The 23,267-nt window shown below is 42.7% G+C and overlaps 1 protein-coding gene across 1 annotated transcript; it reads right to left on the bottom strand.

Moving 5' to 3' along the window:
- Window positions 1-4,611: 4,611 nt before the first annotated feature.
- On the bottom strand, window positions 4,612-17,071 carry ccdc71 (coiled-coil domain containing 71). Its single transcript, XM_064967409.1, has 2 exons — window positions 16,976-17,071; window positions 4,612-6,394 (listed from the first exon to the last, which is right to left on the bottom strand). Exon 2 carries the CDS (start codon window positions 6,334-6,336, stop codon window positions 5,395-5,397), a length of 942 nt encoding a protein of 313 aa, XP_064823481.1. The 5' UTR covers window positions 6,337-6,394; window positions 16,976-17,071; the 3' UTR covers window positions 4,612-5,394.
- Window positions 17,072-23,267: the final 6,196 nt, after the last annotated feature.

Here is a 23,267-nt window from a genome sequence, read left to right as displayed (position 1 = left end):
ATACAGGACTCAAGTACGGTACTGGGACTCAGCCTGTTACCTCTATAGGACCCATTACACTAGGACTAAAATGGTTATTGGGAAACGGCCTGTTTCTTGTTTACTTTATGAATCAGGTGGAACAACTATTTTGAGACTGTCACCTGGGCCTTTCACAGCCTCCAACCTCAGAGCCACAACCCACAACCCATTGCAAGCGCCATGCTTTACCAACTGAGCCACACGGGATTCTTTATCCCCTTACACTGTGTATAAGACAGTAGTTTAGGAATTGTTAGTTAGATTACTTGTTGGTTATTACTGCATTGTCGGAACTAGAAGCACAAGCATTTCGCTACACTCGCATTAACATCTGCTAACCATGTGTATGTGACAAATAAAATTTGATTTGATCCTATGAGGAAAAAGATTCTTAAATTATTTTTTTTATACGCATTTTTCGTTGAAAAGTTATGCTCACTAGACTATTTTAGGGGTGTGGTAATTGGTTTCTTAGCCTGGGTGTCAGTTTGTTTCTGATCTCATGATAATAGCGTAGGTAAAAGCACAAACAAATCTAGATCAGGCTAGCTGTTTCTTGTTCACCCTCTGAGTTCAGTTAGTACATATATTTTTCTCAACTTCCCTTTACAGCCTCCAACCTCCTCAGAGCACAACACCCCCCGCTCCACTTCCACAAAGCAGCACACCCATCCCCCACAGAACAGAGGGAAGAAAAGGAGTGAGGGAGGCGAGCTGCAGTGTTGGCGGGAGCAGCATGAAAATGGTTTAATATGAATGGATTAAAAATGTATCATCTTTTGTCGACTGACTGCTGGGTTGAAGAAAAATAATAATTACCGTTGAAATTGTAAACCAAAAGACAGATATTTTTGGCATAATCAGATTTTTAAATCAGAGGTTAAAAATAAAAGCCGAGGCCATTGCAGCAAAATACTGGCAAAAGCATCTAGCAACAGGACAAAGAAATGTGACTGAAATATCTCCCCAAAATCTGCTCTCCGGCCTGCCTAACGAACAAGATAAACCAATAGACCAAAGATGATCTCTCTGCTCTCCGGCCTGCCTAACGAACAAGATAAACCAATAGACCAAAGATGATCTCTCTGCTCTCCGGCCTGCCTAACGAACAAGATAAACCAATAGACCAAAGATGATCTCTCTGCTCTCCGGCCTGCCTAACGAACAAGATAAACCAATAGACCAAAGATGATCTCTCTGCTCTCCGGCCTGCCTAACGAACAAGATAAACCAATAGACCAAAGATGATCTCTCTGCTCTTCGGCCTGCCTAACGAACAAGATAAACCAATAGACCAAAGATGATCTCTCTGCTCTTCGGCCTGCCTAACGAACAAGATAAACCAATAGACCAAAGATGATCTCTCTGCTCTTCGGCCTGCCTAACGAACAAGATACACCAAGAAACCAAAGACAATTATAAGACCCATGAAATCCACCATCTTGTTTTTAATGGCAGCATGACGTTTTCACAGTTGTAGGTACTCTATGTGCGGTGAGCTGGGAACAATGGAAGGACGAAAATAACCCAATAGGACGTTATGTACACAGTACAAGAGAAAGGCAAAACCAGGACAGCCAGCTATAAAAAGGGTCTTTAATGTCAAAACAAGTGCTCCAGTCAGCAAGTCACTGTAAAAGGTCAGGCTCCACTAGATATCAACATTGGACTTCAGCGACAGGATTTTAGTGAGAATGTAAACCCATAGGCCTACAGTAGCCACGTTAAACATGATGCACCCAAATGACACCAGGGCACTACCTAGGGAATAGGGCCCCGGTCTAAAGTAGTGCACTACCTAGGGAATAGGGCCCGGTCTAAAGTAGGGCACTACCTAGGGAATAGGCGCCCGGTCTAAAGTAGGGCACTACCTAGGGAATAGGGGCCCGGTGTAAAATAGGGCACTACCTAGGGAATAGGGGTTCGGTCTAAAATAGGGCACTACCTAGGGAATAGGGGCCCGGTCTAAAGTAGGGCACTACCTAGGGAATAGGGGCCCGGTCTAAAGTAGGGCACTACCTAGGGAATAGGGGCCCGGTCTAAAGTAGGGCACTACCTAGGGAATAGGGGCCCGGTCTAAAGTAGGGCACTACCTAGGGAATAGGGGCCCGGTCTAAAGTAGGGCACTACCTAGGGAATAGGGTACCGTTTGGGTCACACATCACTGCTAAATGAGATCATGGAGGATGGCCCGTAGCCACTGCATATCCTTGGCAGTTCTCTCTCAGTAAACACGGCCAATTTCCACCATTTACCCCCAAGGCATTAACAGCCTATAGCTCCAGCCTGCCAGGGTCCAGTTTGGTTTCACCAGTTGTGTTAGACTGCTAAGTAGACCTAGATCAAAACACAGAAGGCACGGTGGATTTAGTTTTGGGACAAAGCCTAGTTCATTGGTTCCATTGTACTGGGCTAACTAAATAAACACAGTTCAATTATTATAATTATTTGATATTTAACTCAAATGTATAGTCTGAAATAGCCACTTCTCACTAAGAGAGAGATTGCCTGTTAAGAAAATACTCTCAGCTTGACCTTTTACTATAATGTAAAGTTGTAAACTTGTCACGTCTCGACTGCTACCTCTGGGAGGTTGCCCGTGACACTTGCCGCCCTTCCAAGCAGGGCAGTGTAAACAATTGCCTTGTTGAGCCGTGATAACAGAGCACTGTTTTTGAAACAACTGAAATGTCTAGACATTTTCCTTACATTAGATCCCCCCCCCCCCATGTAATGATTTGCAGGATATTGATAAAATGAGGCATGGTTTGCTCTAAGGCAGGCCCGAAATGCAAATCAAGCTACGGGCTAATGTTGGCTAACATCAGCGAACTAGCTAGTAAGTTCGGATGAAGATATTTTGTTTATCTTGCTACCTTGCTCTGTATAACATTACTGCATGATAACATTACTGTTTTTATATATTTGGGGTTAAAGTAGATTTTGTTATGCTGAAAAAAATATTAGCTAACATTAACCATCTAGCTGGTGTGCCACTTAAGCTAACTTAATGTGTAGATTAAAAAAATAAACCATTTAAAAATGTCTGCATTGTGAACTGATGCAATTTTCTTCAAGAGTGTAATATGGTTTTGTTGCATAAATCAAAAGTGTAATATGGTAGATGCATGAAAAGTGCTTACTGGCTACTGTGATATTTACAGTACCTTTAAGCTATGAAGCAAGAACCGTCACCTAAACCTTCTCTTGGACCGGAATATTCCATTTGCTAATGTATTAATTGAAATATTTGTTAATCTGAATAAGCTTAAAGTCAAATAATGGTGTCCAGACTACGCCACATCCATCGGTCTCTCTCATTCAAACACCTCCCGGAAAATTAAATTAGTCCTTTAAGATATTTTATTAAACCATTTCTGAAAATTATCCAATAAGACTCAAAAAAAAAAAAACAACAAACTGCAAGAAATGGACACATCTGTTAGGATACAAAATAAATAAATAGTTGAGAACCTGCATAAATTGATCACTATCATGTGACCAGGGGACTCTAGACGTTATCCTAATGTATACGCAAAATGGCCATTCTGGGTCCTTCGGCAAACATGTGGAGCCCTGCAAAATCAGGTAATGCCATTGTAAGTAACTAATTGTGTTTCTGCGTTGCATAAACTAGGCTTTATAAAGAGACAGCCGTGCTCACCTCGTGATTTTATTTCATACCGGTACAATGAAATCAAGATGAACAATAAGGGGGTGAAAAGACATGTTACAGCCATACCTATCTGCTCTTATTAACTTCCCCTTCGGCAATCACAATGACTGGTTGGTCCCTGGCTTGAACACAACCATTCAGTAATATTTATGGTATTTTCAGCACATGGCAACAAATTATCCATTTAAAAAAGGCCCTGATTTTGGGCTACAACATGACGATTTAAGCAATTTGAACAAAAACTTTTCACTTTCCCTTAACAATAAACCTGACAAAAATCCTTCAACTTAACCAGTTCCTTAATTAAAATTAGACTAGTTTTGGCCTAAAATTTTTGCAACTTCTGGGATGGTGAAATTGGCAACAAAAAAACGATGCACCAATTAAATCCAGAGTTGAGGCGGGATGAAGAGGCAGCTATCCAATCAGAACAGTGAATCGTATCATGTGGCCTAACAGAGAGCACCAACGACATGTTTGGCACAAAAAAAAAACAGTAAGAGGTTAAACCAACATGAAGGGCGAGTCTCAAATTGGACCCTATTCCCTATACTAGTGTAAATGGAATGTGGTGCTGTTTGGGACGTAGCCGATAACAGCCCCTGTGAAGTACCCTTGATTGACTGTGCCACTACAATACAACACAACGTGTCGAACTTAAAATAACCGTTGAAGAAGCGCATCAGAAACCAGTCAACTGAACTAATGAAAGATCACAAAAACACTGTGGCAACTTCTACACAAAATGAACAGATTTAGTTTACTATGCATTTTCACCGATTACTGGTTAGTACCGATGGGCAGTTTGCACCCGATCTACGGCAGAGTCAAAGCTAATATCGGTTTGCTTTTTCAAACATATGACGTTGGGAAAGTTTGGCAAAATCAAGGTTAAAAAAATAATAATACAAGAATAGGGTGGTTTCAAATTCTTTACTCAGAGAAAATAAAAATCAGTCACTACAAAAAGGGTTAGGTTTACTGAAAAGAATAAGGCCATTTTAGCTCTGCCCTGCAAATGGAATTGTTACAATTTAAGTGCTTACATTCAGCAAACATTTTGAGGCTGTCGAAAGTTCAAACTCTATGAAAGGGGAAACACAAAAGTAGATTAAAGGGATAATGACTCAGTAGGCCAACCACAGGAAGACCAGGCTGTAAATCAGGCTGTAAAACAATAACCCTAAAAACAAGCTTGCCCATTTACAACAATTTCAGGGGACCAAATTGTTTTAAAATGTGTCATGTAGACTGTACCTAAAAAAAATAAATCTTGCAACAAACCAAAAATGTATCCTACAGTGTGCCGTGACACTGCTTACCAAGTCTATCAGTCCATCCTCAAGTGTACAAAACAGGAGTGTACAAAACAGAAGTGTACAAAACAGAAGCTGGTTAAAACAAAACAAAAATTAAAAATACAAATTTACATTCTGACCAGCAATGTCTATGCTTGAGTGTCTGACATCAGCACCGTGTATAACTTCTGATCGACGTTAGGCCCTTCAGTCTTGTTGACGCGGTAGTCGTGACATCATACCCCCGTCACTGCTCAAGGAACGTACTTTACTGTCGTCAGATGACGCCGTCCTGATGTTTTTTTTTCCTCTGGCTTCAACAGTAAAGAAAGACCTCTGTGGACTTCGCTAAGCCTCGTTGCAAAATGGACCCTAGGCTAGCTAGGCTAAACCAAGAAGTTACTGGAGATATCGTTCACGCTGGTATTCAGCTAGAGTTTCATACAGCGGGCGTATCTGTATCACAGGGGACAGGTTCACCTGCAAGATCCTCTGGGCCTTCCTCCTCAGTTCCTCAACCGTGACGCAATCGTCCACTTTGATCACCTTCCACCTCAAACTGTTCTCGTCCAGCCGACACTCCTCCTGGCGGTTCATCATCCACAGAGATTGGTCGTCCGTCCAGGACCGTCTGTGGTTTGACACATCAGTCTTGTAGTTGTAAACTCCTCGGCCGTTCTGATAGATCACGGGGGCAGAATCTCCGATAAGGGCTCTGTTCCATTCCGGACAGGAGGCATGGTACCTTTGACCAACCATGGCCACCGCTTTAGGTGTTCTACCCGTGTTCGGCGATGGCAGTAACGGTATTCCTGAAAGTGTTGGAGGTTGAGAGTGAATCTGCATTCTCGCAGTGTGACCTCTCATTAAACCTGTAATGTTCGTTAGTTTCAGGTACTGCTGCTGCACCAGGGCAGGATGTATAGTCAGAATCGGAGGTCTGGAAAAGACAGATCTCTTGTGAGATTCTGATGCACTTGCACTACTCCACGATGCGTAATTGTTACACTCCTTTTTTTTCTTTTTCTTCTTACTCTTCCGTCCCCTCTTCTTGCCTGGCCTTGGCCCCTTGCTGGCTACGTCCATAGAGCACATGTCTTCCGGGAGGGTTTTTGCTGTACATGACCTGTAACCGTACACATCTTTGCTTCGTAGCACTTTGGGCTTATGGCCCTCTTCCTTAAGTCCTTGCAGAAAGGATACCAGTTCCTCGGTGTCTGACAGATCTTTCGACATCGGGTTGAGGATCTGTAATGCCTCGAAAAGGACCGTCTGTCCCGCTGAGGCTATTCTGGACCAGGAGTTGACGGCCTTCTCCACAACCGGCTCTGTGTAATTCATGACATCTGCCTTCAGGTGAAACCATTGAGAGCTCCTGAAGTCAGTATTACTCTTCGCCCTGTTGAGAGAATGAAGAGAGTAGCAGTTTCCAACAAATAAAACAAGACAAACGTTTAAAAAAAAAATAGAATAAAAACATTGCATGCTTAGTTACTGTTGTAACGGACGGTAAGGGTCCCCAATGGGATCAATTCTATGGGGGTGGGACTGATTTAGACCTCTAAATTTAGATGAATTACGTTGCAGCAACGTGGACTGCATCCTGCAGAAACGTCTTGGCAATAAGCTTGGAGACGTCACGTCGCAAAAGTCAAAAAGGCTAAACATTAGCGGAGACGTCAATTTTGGTGTCTGCATTATGTTCGCTTGTCAAGAGTGGTGCAGTAGCTAACAAGCTGTAAATAAGTGAATTGTTTCACCACACAGCCAAGTTAGCACTAAAATGCATTTACAGTTAGTTAGTTAGCAACCACACTTACACTCTTTTGCGAGCTACCATAACATTTGTTTCAATTAGTGTGTTTTCAGAAATTAGGAAGTCTCGTATTATCCAATATATTTGGCTAGGTGAAGAACTGCTGTTTTGCTTAACAGTTATTTTTGATAGAGGTTGACAGATTAATTGGAATGGTCGATTAATTAGGGCCGATTTCAAGTTCTCATAACAATCGGAAATCGGTATTTTTGGACACCGAGTTGGCCAATGTTTATTTATTTTCAAATATATATTTTACACCTTTATTTAACTAAGCAAGTCAGTGAAGAACACATTCTTATTTTCAATGACGGCCTAGGAATGGTGGGTTAACTGCCTGGTTCAAGGTCAGAACGACAGATTTTCACCTTGTCAGCTCGGGGGAACCAATCTTGCAACCTTACAGTTAACTTGTCCAACGCTATAACAACCTGCCTCTCGTTGCACTCCACAAGGAGACTGACTGCCTGTTACGCGAATGCAGTAAGCCAAGGAAAGTTGCTAGCTAATATTAAACTTATCTTATAAAAAACAATCAATCATAATCACTAGTTAACTACACATGGTTGATGATATTACTAGTTTTTGTCTAGCGTGTCCTGCATTGCATATAATCGATGCGGTGCATATCGTTGCTCGATAGAGCAGTCTGACTGAGCTATGGTAGGCAGCAGCAGGCTCGTAAGCATTCATTGAAACAGCACTTTCGTGCGTTTTGCCAGCAGCTCTTTGTGGTGCGTCAAGCATTGCGCTGTTTATGACTTCAAGCCTATCAACTCCCGAGATGAGGCTGGTATAACCAAAGTGAAATGGCTAGCTAGTTAACGGGGTGCGTGTTAAAAGCGAGTGACGTTTGAAACGCTATGAGACATGGAGTGGTTGTTCCCCTTGCTCTGCATGGGTAACGCTGCTTCGAGGGTGGCTGTTGTCGTTGTGTTTCTAGTTCGAGCCCAGGGAGGAGCGAGGAGAGTGACGGAAGCCATACTGTTACACTGGCAATACTAAAGTGCCTATAAGAACATATAATAGTCAAAGGTTAATAAAATACAAATGGTATAGAGAGAAATAGTCCTATAATAACTACAACCTAAAATGTCTTACCTGGGAATAGTGAAGACTCATGTTAAAAAGGAACCACCAGCTTTCATATGTTCTCATGTTCTGAGCAAGGAACTTAAACGTTAGCTTTCTTACATGGCACATATTGCACTTTTACTTTCTTCTCCAACACTTTGTTTTTGCATTATTTAAACCAAATTAAACACGTTTCATTATTTACTTGAGGCTAAATTCATTTTATTGATGTATTAAGTAAAAATAAGTGTTCATTCAGTATTGTTGTAATTGTCATTATTACAAATAAAATACAAATAATTAATAATTTTAAAGTATTTATTATTAGTATTTTATTTTTAAAAAAATAAAAAATAAAATAAAAAAAATCGTCCGATTAAATCGGTATAGGCTTTTTTTGGTCCTCCAATAATCGATTATGATTTTTCGGGGTTGCAAAATCATAATCGGTCGACCTCTAATTAAGTAGCCTAAAAGGGATGACTTTGGACAAGCAACATGTGTTTTGCTTAATCTGAAGTAGATTGCCTGTCAGACCTTGATTCCCCCCCCTACCAGAGGGGGCGCTATTGTACTGATTCCCCCACCAAGGACGTACAAAAATTATGAAATTTCACAAATCAAAAATGGTTACGCTTTGTTGATTCTTGAGATTTACAGCGAAGCATGCACTGCTGTTTCTTGATTCATATTGCATAGCCTTAAACTTTGAGCGACTGAAATCGGTAGGTGATAAGAGACCTTGTGCGATTTCAGCATTACTGACAAGACATTTTACAACCAGAGCTGAGAAAGTTCTTTATTTAAATCGTGATAATCAATCAATCAGTGGAGGGACGCTCTTGGAAGCTTTGTTAGGGTTAGAGTTAGGGTTAGGGGTTGGGGTTAGGGTTTAGGGTTAGCTTTGACAAAGTGTTTCACAAAAGAATGAACTCGACATCTATCAATATAAACTGCTCTAAGAAATATGCACCAGTGTTATAAATCTGTTAAAGTTAGCAAGGGGCCTCCCGAGTGGCGCAGCGGTCTAAGGCACTGCATCGCACGTGCTTGAGGCGTCACTACGGTCCCGGGATCGATCACAGGCTGTGTCACAACCGGCTGTGACCGGGAGTCCCATAAGGCAGCGCACAATTGGCCCGGCATCGTCCGGGCTAGGGGAGGCTTTACTTGGCTCATCGCGCTCTAGCGACTCCTTGTTTATTTAAGTCAGTTAACTTTACTAGGGTAGGTGGCAGGATTCAGAATTTTAGATGAAAAGAGTGCCCAAATTAAACTGCCTGCTACTCAGGCCCAGAAGATAAGATGTGCATATAGTTAGTAGATTTGGATAGAACACTAAATTTTCCAAAACTGTTAAAATATTGTCTGTGAGTATAACAGAACTGATATGGCAGGCAAAAACCTGAGGAAAATCCAACCAGGAAGTACTATTATTTTGAAAGGCTGTTTTTCCATTGAAAGACTATCCACCATACAAAGACTTAGGACCCAGTTCACGAGCTCTATGGCTATATCTCAACACGTGACCAGTCTTGTTTGTTTGTTTCAGGCTTTTACTCTGAAAAATGACACAGCACTTTCAATCAGTGGCCATTTCCATTCATGCGTCTGATCTTTCCTATATATATATTTTTTTTTAACCTTTATTTAACTAGACAAGTCAGTTAAGAACAAATTCTTATTTTCAATGACGGCCTAGGAACAGTGGGTTAACTGCCTGTTCAGGGACAGAACGACAGATTTTGTACCTTGTCAGCTCGGGGATTTGAACTTGCAACCTTTCGGTTACTAGTCCAATGCTCTAACCACTAGGCTACACTGCCACCCCTATTGACGAAGCTTTTGTCAGGTTGAAATATTATTGATTATTTATGACAAAAACAACCGGAGGATTGATTTTAAACATAGTAGAAACATGCCAAACTAACTTTTATTGTACTTTAAGCTTTTTCCTCTGGAATTAGTGCACGCGCCTTCTGCATTCGCGATTACTGGATGGACAAAACACGCAAACAAAAAGGAGGTTTTTGATCATAAAGAGGGACATTATCGAACAAAACAAATATTTGTCTAACATGGAGACCTGGGAGTGCCACCAGATGAAGATCAAATGTAAGTGATTAATTTTAATGATCTTTTGATTATTTAATCTCTCCTTGAGAGAAGTGTCACAAATGGCTGTATGGGTTTCTGTGGCTAGGAGCTGACCTAACATAAATCGCAAAGTGTGCTTTCGCCGTAAAGCATTTTTGAAGTCTGACTCAGCGGTTGCATTAATGAGAAGTTTATCTATAATTCCATGCTTAACACTTGTATCGTTTATCAATGGTTATGATGAGTATTTCTGTTATTTGATGAGGCTCTCTGCACTTTCACAGGATGTTTGTTTGAGACAATGCATTTCTGACCACAACACGCAAATGTAAACAAATTTTAGGATATAAATATGAACTTTATCGAACAAAACATACATGTATTGTGTAACATGAAGTCCTATGAACGCCATCTGATGAAGATCAAAGGTTAGTGATTAATTTTCTCTATTTGTGACTCCTCTCTGTGGCTGGAAAAATAGCTGTGTTTTTCTGTGACGAGGTACTGACCTAACAATCGTTGTGTGCTTTCGCAGGAAAAACCTTTTTGAAATCGGGCACTGCGGTAGGATTTACAAGAAGTGTATCTTTAAAATGGTGGATAATACTTAAGGAATTTTAATTACGGGATTTCTGTTGTTTTGAATTTGGCGCCCTACAATTTCACTGGCTGTTGTCGAGGAGGGACGCTAGTGTCCCACTTGCACCAGAGAGGTTAAGAACAAATTCTTATTTTCAATGACGGCCTAGGAACAGTGTGTTAACTGCCTTGTTCAGGGGCAAAACGACAGATTTTTACCTTGTCAGCTCAGGGATTTGAACTTGCAACCTCTCGGTTACTAGTCCAACGCTGCTGCCAGGTAGCCTAGTGGTGGTTGTGACTGTAAAAACACCTTCTACCCATGTGCTTTTTCTCTGTGAGCAAAAATTCTGACATTGTATTTTTTTGTTGATATGGGCACGAACACATTCAAGCAGCATATTAAACTGAGATAGTGTTGTAGGGTACACTGGCAAGTGTAAAAATAGGAGCGCCATTTTGGCATGTATTTGTTTTTCAAAATGCATTTTTTGTTGTTGCAGAAATGCCTTCTGGAACATGTGAATTTTCATGTGCCTTAATAACAAACGTGTATGCCATCTGTAAATACAAATACAATAGTTCAATTAGGAGCCTAGTTGGTTAAGCTTTGGAAAAAAGCGAGAGCAACCTTCCCGTTAGCAATGATTGTGAAGATAATGAATGTGCTGGACATGCCCGACAGACCAATCCTGCTCCTGTGAAATAGTCACGCGCAACTTACGCATACAGTATGTGTAGGTAATCCTTCAATTAAAAAAAAATCCCTTTTCCGTGGTATCTAATCGGTAGTTAGTCTTGTCCCATCGCTGCAACTCCTGTACGGTCTTGGGAGAAGCGAAGGTAGAGAGCTGTGCGTCTTCCAAAACACAACCCAACCAAGCTTCTTGACACAATGCCCGCTGCTTCAATGTGTCGGTGGAAACACTGTACACCTGGCGACCGCATCAGCGTGCATGCACCCGGCCCGCCACAGGACTCACTAGAGCGCGATGGGACAAAGGGGAGGCTTTGGCCGGGATGTCTGGGTCAATTGTGCGCCACACCATGGGTCTCCCGGTCGTGGCAGAGCCTGGACTCGAACCAGGATCTCTAGTGGCACAGCTAGCACTGCGATGCAGTGTCTTAGACCACTGCGCCACTCGGGAGGCCCTGTGAAGGTAATCCTTTCGAACGTAGCTATTTTGAACGAAATCATAGTAGAAATGCACAAGTGTTGCTCTCCACTTTCTGGAGTACCGAGTTTTGAAATCAATAGAGCTAGAGTGTGAAGCTAAGGAGATGGAGAAAATTCTTTGCTTTGAAAAGACAACACATATTTATAAAAGAGCTGTCTCCGGATAACATCTTCAAACTAAGGGCAACCACAGCATCCGTGACAGAGAGGGTGAAGCGTTCATCCATGTATATGGGTAAGATAGTCTAGCTAGCTACATTTTCAGATATTACACGTTTCTAATGGTCAGAAAGTCATTTTCATTTCAAGTTAAAGTGTACTGTTAGCTAGCTAACTTTAGTGTGTACGTGTATGACTTTAGTAATATTATTCGTAACTCAGAGCCATTTGCATTGCTAGTTCAATCCTAATGTTAGCTAGCTCACATTGAACCTGGTTGGTTAGCTACCTACAGATGCATGCAAAGTAGTAACATGAGTTGGTATTATGGTTCATTGTTTAGCTGCTAGCTACATGTCTAAACAAAAGACTCCACTATTCAAGTAACCAGGTCAATAGAATGTTTGATGCCACTGCAACAACTGTCGACAGACGTATCTGGTAAATCTACTCTGATTTCAGAGCCCTCTCGCCTGAGTGCGCCAGAGCGCAGAAAAAGGGATGAGTTTATGAACGCTCAACATCCGTTGAATATGGCTGGTGTCAGTAAACGTTGGCAAAAAAAAGCGTAATTAAATTGTGGCCAGCACCAACACTCTGGAAAACATAAAAAACAGCCTAACCAGCTCAGCTAGGGTGAGTAAAATGGTCAGAGAGAGCTGTTCTCTCATTTGTGTCTGGAAGTAGCTAGCAAGCTAGCCAACGTTAGCCAGTTAGGTTACAAGTTCATCATATTACTCCAGTGCAAGCCTCCCTACACTGGCTTCCTGTCAAAGCAAGGGCTGATTTCAAGGTTTTACTGCTGACCTACAAAGCATTACATGGGCTTGCTCCTACCTATCTCTCTGATTTGGTCCTGCTGTACATACCTACACGTATTCTACGGTCACAAGACGCAGGCCTCCTAATTGTCCCTAGGATTTCTAAACAAACAGCTGGAGGCAGGGCTTTCTCCTATAGAGCTCAATTTTTATGGAACGGCCTGCCGACCCATGTCAGGGACGCAAACTCGGTCTCAACCTTTAAGTTTTTACTGAAGACTCATCTCTTCAGTGGGTCATATGATTGAGTGTAGTCTGGCCCAGGAGTGGGAAGGTGAACGGAAAGGCTCTGGAGCAACGAACCGCCCTTGCTGTCTCTGCCTGGCCGGTTCCCCTCTTTCCACTGGGATTCTCTGCCTCTAACCCTATTACAGGGGCTGAGTCACTGGCTTACAGGGGCTCTCTCATACCGCCCCTGGGAGGGGTGCGTCACCTGAGTGGGTTGAGTCACTGATGTGATCATCCTGTCTGGGTTGGCCCCCCCCTTGGGTTGTGCCGTGGTGGAGATCTTTGTGGGCTATACTCGGCCTTGTCTTTGGATGGTAAGTTGGTGGTTGAAGATATCCCTCTAGTGGTGTGGGGGCTGTGCTTTGGCAAAGTGGGTGGGGTTATATCCTTCCTGTTTGGCCCTGTCCGGGGGTATTTATGCTGCAGTAGTTTATGTGTCGGGGGGCTAGGGTCAGTTTGTTATATCTGGAGTACTTCTCCTGTCCTATTCGGTGTCCTGTGTGAATTTAAGTGTGCTCTCTCTAATTCTCTCTTTCTCTCGGAGGACCTGAGCCCTAGGACCATGCCTCAGGACTACCTGACATGATGACTCCTTGCTGTCCCCAGTCCACCTGGCCGTGCTGCTGCTCCAGTTTCAACTGTTCTGCCTTATTATTATTGGACTATGCTGGTCATTTATGAACATTTGAACATCTTGGCCATGTTCTGTTATAATCTCCACCCAGCACAGCCAGAAGAGGACTGGCCACCCCACATAGCCTGGTTCCTCTCTAGGTTTCTTCCTAGGTTTTGGCCTTTCTAGGGAGTTTTTCCGAGCCACCGTGCTTCTACACCTGCATTGCTTGCTGTTTGTGGTTTTAGGCTGGGTTTCTGTACAGCACTTTGAGATATCAGCTGATGTACGAAGGGCTATATAAATAAATTTGTTTTGATCAACTTTCAAAGCAGAATTACTTCCCCATTGTTCTTCAACTGTTGTGTATGATATACCATTTTCTAGCTCGGAGTCTCTGCTTTTATCCAAGGTTAAAAAAAAAAACAATGTCAAATTTTGCGACACAAGACTGAATCGAGCCGGTCGTTCACATATTATTGAATTATAAATCGTATTATTTCACTTTTTATTTTACCTTTATTTTATTTAATTTTACTAGGCAAGTCAGTTAAGAACAAATTCTTATTTACAATGACGGCCTAGGACCAGTGGGTTAACTGCCTGTTCAGGGGCAGAACGACAGATTTGTACCTTGTCAGCTCGGGGATTTGAACTTGCAACCTTCAGGTTACTACGGATTACGACGCAAGGCAGAGTACGGCATTACTCAAACACCTTATGGCTCATCTTAAAAATCAGCGTACGGTTATAATCTAAACAAGCATAAAACTTAATGTCCAAACTCAAGAAGCAAATAGTCTTCGCAAAAATAACACAGTTACTGTCAAAACGTTTTAAACAAAACTAATATAAAGTCAATATATTAAAAGTCAATATATATATATATATATATATATAAGCCTGACTATCCATAATAATGCTCCATGTCAATGTTTTTTCAGAGCAAACCCGTTTATTTTCACACCTCGTCTTCAATCTCAATTTTTTTTTGAGATTCTCACAGCTAAAGCACTTTTTTTGGGGCTGCCAGTGTTGGTGCCAAATGTGCAATTTAAATGAATTTCCAAATGTACTTACACAAGAATGCAATTAGCTTAATAAAGTTGTGATCCTACGTGTCGAGTTACAATTTGTGGGACTGCACACTAAAGCTACCCAGGATAGCCATTTTGTGTAGCTAACAAACTTTTGTACATCTCTCTGTTCCATACCTCGAAGTCAACTGTAATATGAATACTGTTGTAAAGCACAATTTCTTCCCTTTCCAGCAAAATCAATGACGAGACCTTCAGGCTGCCAGTCTCTGCATGATTGAATGGAGCTCTGCCGTTTTTTCTCTCTCAAAATGGCGGACAGAGAAGCGAAAGCTACTTGAGCGATAGTGAAAGGGGGGTGGATATATGTTGTGTGGGGAAACTGATTTTTTACCCAATTTGTCCAACTTATCACTTCTAAAATGTAAATAAAACACTAAAGAATTTATACAATGTCTCAATACATACCTATTTGAAGGTTTGTGTCTAACTTTAATAGGGTTTTTAGGACGGCGCTAAATTTCTCAGTTAACTGCGGCTGTCGCAGCTTTTGAGAGTCGTGATGGCTCGCAGTGATGACACAAAGAAAATTAACAATTGATGAACACACGAATAATTAACTTTACACTCACCATTGAGCATTTCTTGTATTAAAAAAAAATATATATATTTTTTTTTAAATCGGCGCCTGGTGGAAATTCTGTATGGCACAGAATGAGTTGCATAACACGTGATGTACGTTACATCGTCACACTTTAACGTACAGCGTCAGAGGGGTCCTCCCCCCCAACTTTTCTCCAATACTATTGGTCCATTCAAATGTCACTTAACGCTGAATAGAAACTTAGTTGACACCCCGGTTTTTGATGCCAACACAGTTGCTACAGTCCCATTAGTTTTCATTGCAGCCTCGTTTGAATGTGTACGGAACGGAGTTAGCTAATATTAGTGGTGTGTATAGTTTGTAGCGTTTCACATGTTTCAAGCCTAATTTAAAACCTAACACATTAGCCTACTGTTCTTTGAAGTAACAAGTCATCTATATTACAACTAACGTAAACCCAAGTAAACTCGTACATCGCCTTGTCCGTACAATTGCCCTTATTTTAGCGCCCCAAAAACGTAATAGTTCCAGATCAACTGTAATGTCAATACCATTGTAAAGCACAATTTCTCCCCATCCAAATAATATTACCTAAACGCTGCCCGTTTCTGCATAATTCAAGCAGGCAATGAGACCCGGCGGGTAATTATTATTTTTTTTTAAATGGCAGGCGGGGGAAGCGAAACTAATGCGTTGATAATGAGAAGGAGAGACATTGTGGGGGAAAATTGCTTCCCCCCCATGCGATCTGTCCAACTTATCACCTTATCGCCTCTAAAATGTAAATGAATCACTATAAAGAGTTTATATAATGTGTCATTACATACCTATTTGAAAATTAGACACAAATTTGAATCGGGTTTTTATGGCGGTGCTAAAGTGATCTTAGAAGTAAACAGCGGCTTTGAGAATGATGACGAAAAAAATGACTAGGTATCCCCCCCTTTTTAAAGGATGATAGAAGTGCTACACCTGGTGGAGAGAGATTGTAAGACAAATAGTTGCTTTATGCGTGCTGTACCTAACGACATGACACGTCAAGATGTAACGGAGGGTCCGTTTTTTCAACTTTTCTCCAATACTATAGAGCCATTACCATGTCGATCAACGCTTGAATAGAACCCCCCGATTTTGAAGTCATCACAGTCCCATTAGTTTTCTTTGTAGCCTCGTTTGAATGTTGCGGTTGCGCACATTTGTAAGGAATGGTGTGAGTTTACATTAATGACCCAAACACTGGTAGTGCCCCTTGTGGTAGGGAGGAACAAATTCAGAGAGCCAATAATTTTTCTCAATTTTTTTTCTCACCCAAAAATGTATTATTCCGAATTTCTCGTGTCAGGTGCTCTTTCCCCCCTTTCTTGAGTGGGTATAAACATTTTTGTTTAGTCCCATATCAAAGCTACATAGTGTGGTTGTAGATTCAATTGAAATATGACCAAATAATCTTACTAAGAAAACAAAGGGAATTACATTGAGTTAAAGAACAACGAAAATCACATTTATTTTCAAATAAAACCTAAGTAATACGACGTAAAATTCGACTTCACACAAAGCTAGCTAGCGTCTTCAACCGGGCCACTATACCACACTTCTCCTCCAGTTAGCCAGCCACAGTTTGCTATGCTATTTATGGTGTTTCCTTACGCTTTCTCTGCGTTCAACGAGAAGTTGAAATGTTTTGAGGGAAATGTCATTAGTTGAAGCACGACAACGACCGTAGAAATACAAAACATCAACAAACAAAAAAAGAAAACAAAAAAATTAAACCTTACCTTGCTACGGTCCTAAGCAAGCATCAGTCGGTGTAGTTACAACTGAAGTGTAGATTAAAATGGCTGCAACAACAGTGGTGCGAATTGACAGTCAGTTACAAGAGGCGGGGCTTTAGATGGGGGGAAAAAAGGAACCTGGATGGAATGAAAGCCCATATAAGGAAGAAGGGGCGTTTTGTGAACGTTCCATTCGAACCGTTTTTTTGAGTTCGGTTCGGTGCCCATTTAGTCTTGATTTGAGTTCCGATTCTAGTATCATTTTTTTTCTCCGCGTTTCCCCTCCCTAACGAAGCCATCGTTCACTCGCCCTCACAGATTTGAAAGCGTTCGATAGGCGCAATGGATGCCAGAAAAAAAAAATATTCGATTGGACTTGTTTCATTGGGTATGCGGATAAGTGGGTGCGCAAGAAAGGTTTTTAGTACTTGCATTTTGAACATGTAGTATATTTGATATTAAATATGTACACACATGATATATTCGGCAACTCTTGTTTCAATGCAATTTAATGGCAATTCTGATATATGGATTTATTGGGGTAATCTTTACATCAAAGGGATATAAATACGTTTACTAAGAGGCAACATAGCAATGGATTTTCCATGTCCTGTAGGTTGAGGAAGTTCAGGGTTTTTTGTGTGTTTTTTTGTTGTTGACATAATTGTGAATATATTTGCCATATTGCATACAATGTATATCTAATGATACACATCATGAACGGTATTTTCAGACTAATGAGGCGTGCATAGCTTGACGTTAGCATCTTTTTATGGTTCTTTTTTTTATATAGTGAATTTCATGTCATAAAGGCTCTGGCACTTTGAAAGATGGAGTCTTGTACAATGCATATTCACACGAAAATGTATTGGCATAAACAAAACATTTTTTACCAGTAGTAGACTAGTAACCGGAAGGTTGCAAGTTCAACCCCCCGAGCTGACAACGTACAAGCCTGTCTTTCTGCCCCTGAACAGGAAGTTAACCCACTGTTCCTAGGCCGTCATTGAAAATAAGAATTTGTTCTTAATTGACTTGCCTGGTTAAATAAAGGTTAAAAAAATAATAATTATAAAAATATACAGTGCCGGTCAAGAATTTGGATACACTTACTCATTCAAGGGTTTTTCTTTATTTTTAAAATGTTCTACATTGTATAATAATAGTGAAGACATCAACACTATGAAATAGCACTTATGGAATCATGTAGTAACAAAAAAAAGTGTTAAACGAATCAAAATATATTTTATATTTGAGATTCTTCAAAGTAGCCACCCTTTGCCTTGATGACAGCTTTGCACACTCTTGGCATTCTCTCAACCAGCTTTATGAGGTAGTCACCTGGAATGCATTTAAATTAACATGTGTGCCTCGTTAAAAGTACATTTGTGGAATTTCTTTCCTTCTTGATGCGTTTGAGCCAATCAGTTGTGTTGTGACAAGGTAGGGTTGGTATACAGAAGATAGCCCTATTTGGTAAAAGACCAAGTCCATATTGTGGTATGAACAGCTCTAAAAAGCAAAGAGAAACAACAGTCCATCAACCATTTAAGACATGAGGGTCAGTCAATTCTGAAGATTTCAAGAACTTGAAAATTTGAAGAACTTAAAAGTTTCTTCAAATGCAGTCGCAAAAACCATCAAGCGCTATGATGAAACTGGCTCTCATGAGGACCACCACAGGAAGGGAAGACCCAGAGTTACCTCTGCTGCAGAGGATAAGTTCATTTGAGTTAACTGCACCTCAGAATGCAGCCCAAATTAAAGTAACAGACACATCTCAACATCAACTGTTCAGAGGAGACTGTGTGAATCAGACCTTCATGGTCAAATTTCTGCAAAGAAACCACTACTAAAGACACCAATAATAAGAAGAGACTTGCTTGGGCAGAAACACGAGTAATGGACATTAGACCGGTGGAAATCTGTCCTTTGATCTGATGAGTCCAAATTTGACATTTTTGGTTCCAACCGCCGTGTCTTTGTGAGACGCAGAGTAGGTGAACAGATGATCTCCGCATCTTTGGTTCCCATCGTGAAGCATGGAAGAGGAGGTGTGATGTGTGTGGATGCTTTGCTGGTGAAACTGTCAGTGATCTATTTAGAATTCAAGGCACACTTAACCAGCATGGCTACCACAGCATTATGCAGTGATACACCATCCCATCTGGTTTGCGCTTAGTGGGACTATCATTTGTTTTTCAAAAGGACATTGACCCAACACACCTCCAGGCTGTAAGGGCTATTTGACCAAGATAGAGAGTGATGGACTGCTGCATCACCTGACCTCAACCCAATGGAGATGGTTTGGGATGAGTTGGACTGCAGAGTGAAGGAAAAGCAGCCAACAAGTGCTCAGCATATGTGGGAATCCTTCAAGACTGTTGGAAAAGCATTCCAGGTGAAGCTGATTGAGAGAATGCCAAGCGTGTGCAAAGCTGTCATCAAGGCAAAGGGTGGCTACTTTGAATAATCTAAAATATATTTAGATTTGTTTTTTAAAAATTGGTTGCTACATGATTCCATATGTGTTATTTTATAGTTTTGATGTCTTCACTATTTATTCTACATTGTAGAAAATAGTAAAAATAAAGAAAAACCCTTGAATGAGTAGGTGTGTCCAAACATTTGACTGGTACCATACAAAACAATGATTGATTCAACAATTCAAGTTTTTCTATTTTAAATTATTATACCAAATTCTTGCTACCAACCAAATGTTATATACAGTACATGGGGTATACAAACATGTCAGCAGATTTAGCTGTGAAGATATCTATCTATTTTGGTATTGTAGCTGGTTTCAGGTCACAGGTTCAGGAGTGGCTAAAAAGTCAAAACATTGTTCTAAAATTAAATCCTACAAATAGCACTGTCAGGTGATCTGGAAAGCCATATTCAATCGATCAACAATATAATATTACATTTAGCCAAAAAAATATTCATTTTTAAAAAATCACAATTTGCTGATAATATACGATTAAAGACATTCAAAATGTATGTAAGACATTACAGCACAGTTGAAAAAATAAATGGCACATGGAAATCAGGAGAGAAGGTGATGTATGGAGATGTGGGATGGGCTGAGAGATACTGAGGGGTGTAATTAATCTATAATTGTTATTCAATCTGTAATTGTTATTCAATCTGTAATTGTTATTCAATCTGTAATTGTTATTCAATCTGTAATTGCAATTCATCTGTAATTGCAATTCATCTGTAATTGTTATTCAATCTGTAATTGTTATTCAATCTGTAATTGTTATTCAATCTGTAATTGTTATTCAATCTGTAATTGTTAGTCATCTGTAATTGTTATTCAATCTGTAATTGTTATTCAATCTGTAATTGTTATTCAATCTGTAATTGTTAGTCATCTGTAATTGTTATTCAATCTGTAATTGTTATTCAATCTGTAATTGTTATTCAATCTGTAATTGTTAGTCATCTGTAATAGTGGAGGCTGAAAAGAATATACTGCATATTATGTCTGAGCACTGTGAACCCAAATGTTTAAAAAATATATACAATGAATTCAAATGTGTAAATAAAATGTTAAATAAAAAAATACCATGAATGTAAAAATGTATTTGTAACAATCCAACATTTGTTCTTATTTTTGGATGTTGGATTCTGGGTGGTGGCTGATTTGGGGTGGGGGTTGGAGGGTTGGAGAGTGGGGGGGGGGGGGGGGGGGGGGGGGTACAGTATGGTTTCAATGTGTATTCTGAAGAGGACAGTGGGTGTGTGTACGAAGAGATGGGGTAGAGGGTGTGTGGAGGATGAGGCTGGTGTGCCCACACGCAGGTCTGGAAGAGAGCGTTCATCTCAGGGGTGTTGTCAGTACACGAATCAGTGTGTTCTTTGATTGTGGTGCGTGCGAGTGCATTTCATAGTGCTGAGTGTGACGTACGCACGCATACACACGCTCACTCACGTATACAAGCCCATTTGTTTCCATGTTCCCTCCTTCTCTCAGGAGAGGAGGGAGGAAAGGAGGCAGGAGAGGAGGGAGGAAAGAAAGGAGGAGAGGAGGCCGGTAGAGGAGGTAGGAGGGCAGGAGAGGAGGGAGGAGAGGAGGCAGGAGAGACGGGAGAAGAGGAGGCAGGAGAGATGGGAGGAGAGGAGGCAGGAGAGGAGGGAGGAGGGCAGGAGAGGAGGGCAGGAGAGGAGGGAGGAGGGCAGGAGAGGAGGGAGGAGAGACGGGAGGAGAGGAGGCAGGAGAGGAGGTAGGAGGGCAGGAGAGGAGGGAGGAGAGACGGGAGGAGAGGAGGCAGGAGAGACGGGAGAAGAGGAGGCAGGAGAGATGGGAGGAGAGGAGGAAGGAGAGGAGGGAGGAGGGCAGGAGAGGAGGAAGGAGAGGAGGGATGAGAGGAGGGAGGAGAGGAGGCAGGAGAGGAGGGAGGAGAGGAGGGAGGAGAAGAGGCTGGAGAGGAGGGAGGAGAGGAGGCAGGAGAGGAGGGAGGAGAGGAGGGAGGAGAGGAGGCAGGAGAGGAGGTAGCAGGGCAGGAGAGGAGGGAGGAGAGACGGGAGGAGAGGAGGCAGGAGAGGAGGTAGGAGGGCAGGAGAGGAGGGAGGAGAGACGGGAGGAGAGGAGGCAGGAGAGGAGGGAGGAGAGGAGGGAGGAGAGGAGGCTGGAGAGGAGGGAGGAGAGGAGGGAGGAGAGGAGGCAGGAGAGGAGGGAGGAGAGGAGGCAGGAGAGGAGGGAGGAGAGGAGGGAGGAGAGGAGGAAGGAGAGGAGGGAGGAGAGGAGGGGGGAGAGGAGGCAGGAGAGGAGGGCAGGAGAGGAGGGAGGAGAGGAGGCAGGAGAGGAGGGAGGAGAGGAGAAGGAGAGGAGGCAGGAGAGAAGGGAGGAGAGGAGGCAGGAGAGGAGGGAGGAGAGGAGGGAGGAGAGACGGGAGGAGAGGAGGCAGGAGAGGAGGGAAGAGAGGAGGCAGGAGAGGAGGGAGGAGAGGAGGGAGGAGGCAGGAGAGGAGGGAGGAGAGGAGGCAGGAGAGGAGGAAGGAGAGGAGGTAGGAGAGACGGGAGGAGAGGAGGCAGGAGAGGAGGGAGGAGAGGAGGGAGGAGAGGAGGGATGAGAGGAAGGAGGAGAGGAGGCAGGAGAGACTGGAGGAGAGGAGGGAGGAGAGGAGGCTGGAGAGGAGGGAGGAGAGGAGGGAGGAGAGGAGGCTGGAGAGGCAGGGAGGAGAGGAGGCAGGAGAGGAGGGAGGAGAGGAGGCAGGAGAGGAGGGAGGAGAGGAGGCAGGAGAGGAGGGAGGAGAGTAGGCAGGAGAGTAGGGAGGAGAGGAGGCAGGAGAGGAGGGAGGAGAGGAGGCAGGAGAGGAGAAGAAGAGGAGGGATGAGTAGGAGAGGAGAAGAAGAGGAGGGAGGAGTAGGAGAGGAGAAGAAGAGGAGGGAGGAGAGGAGTAGAAGAGGAGGGAGGAGAGGAGTAGGAGAGGAGAAGAAGAGGAGGGATGAGAGGATAGGAGAAGAAGAGGAGGGAGGAGTAGGAGAGGAGAAGAAGAGGAGGGAGGAGAGGAGGGAGGAGAGGAGGCCGGAGAGACGGGAGGAGAGTAGGCAGGAGAGTAGGGAGGAGAGGAGGCAGGAGAGGAGGGAGGAGAGGAGGCAGGAGAGGAGAAGAAGAGGAGGGATGAGTAGGAGAGGAGAGGAAGTGGAGGGATGAGTAGGAGAGGAGAAGAAGAGGAGGGAGGAGTAGGAGAGGAGAAGAAGAGGAGGGAGGAGAGGAGTAGAAGAGGAGGGAGGAGAGGAGTAGGAGAGGAGAAGAAGAGGAGGGATGAGAGGATAGGAGAAGAAGAGGAGGGAGGAGTAGGAGAGGAGGAGAAGAAAAGGAGGGAGGAGTAGGAGAGGAGAAGAAGAGGAGGGAGGAGAGGAGTAGAAGAGGAGGGAGGAGAGGAGTAGGAGAGGAGAAGAAGAGGAGGCATGAGAGGAGAGGAGAAGAAGAGGATGGAGGAGTAGGAGAGGAGAAGAAGAGGAGGGAGGAGTAGGAGAGGAGGGAGGAGAGGAGAAGAAGAGGAGGGATGAGTAGGAGAGGAGAAGAAGAGGAGGGATGAGTAGGAGAGGAGAAGAAGAGGAGGGAGGAGTAGGATAGGAGAAGAAGAGCAGGGAGGAGAGGAGTAGAAGAGGAGGGAGGAGAGGAGTAGGAGAGGAGAAGAAGAGGAGGGATGAGAGGATAGGAGAAGAAGAGGAGGGAGGAGTAGGAGAGGAGAAGAAAAGGAGGGAGGAGTAGGAGAGGAGAAGAAGAGGAGGGAGGAGAGGAGTAGAAGAGGAGGGAGGAGAGGAGTAGGAGAGGAGAAGA

Source organism: Oncorhynchus masou, chromosome 6 (assembly GCF_036934945.1).
Source record: "Oncorhynchus masou masou isolate Uvic2021 chromosome 6, UVic_Omas_1.1, whole genome shotgun sequence".
Classification (NCBI taxonomy): domain Eukaryota; kingdom Metazoa; phylum Chordata; class Actinopteri; order Salmoniformes; family Salmonidae; genus Oncorhynchus; species Oncorhynchus masou.
The sequence above is the reverse complement of the archived record's forward strand: the minus strand, read 5'-3'. Positions and strand labels throughout refer to the sequence as shown.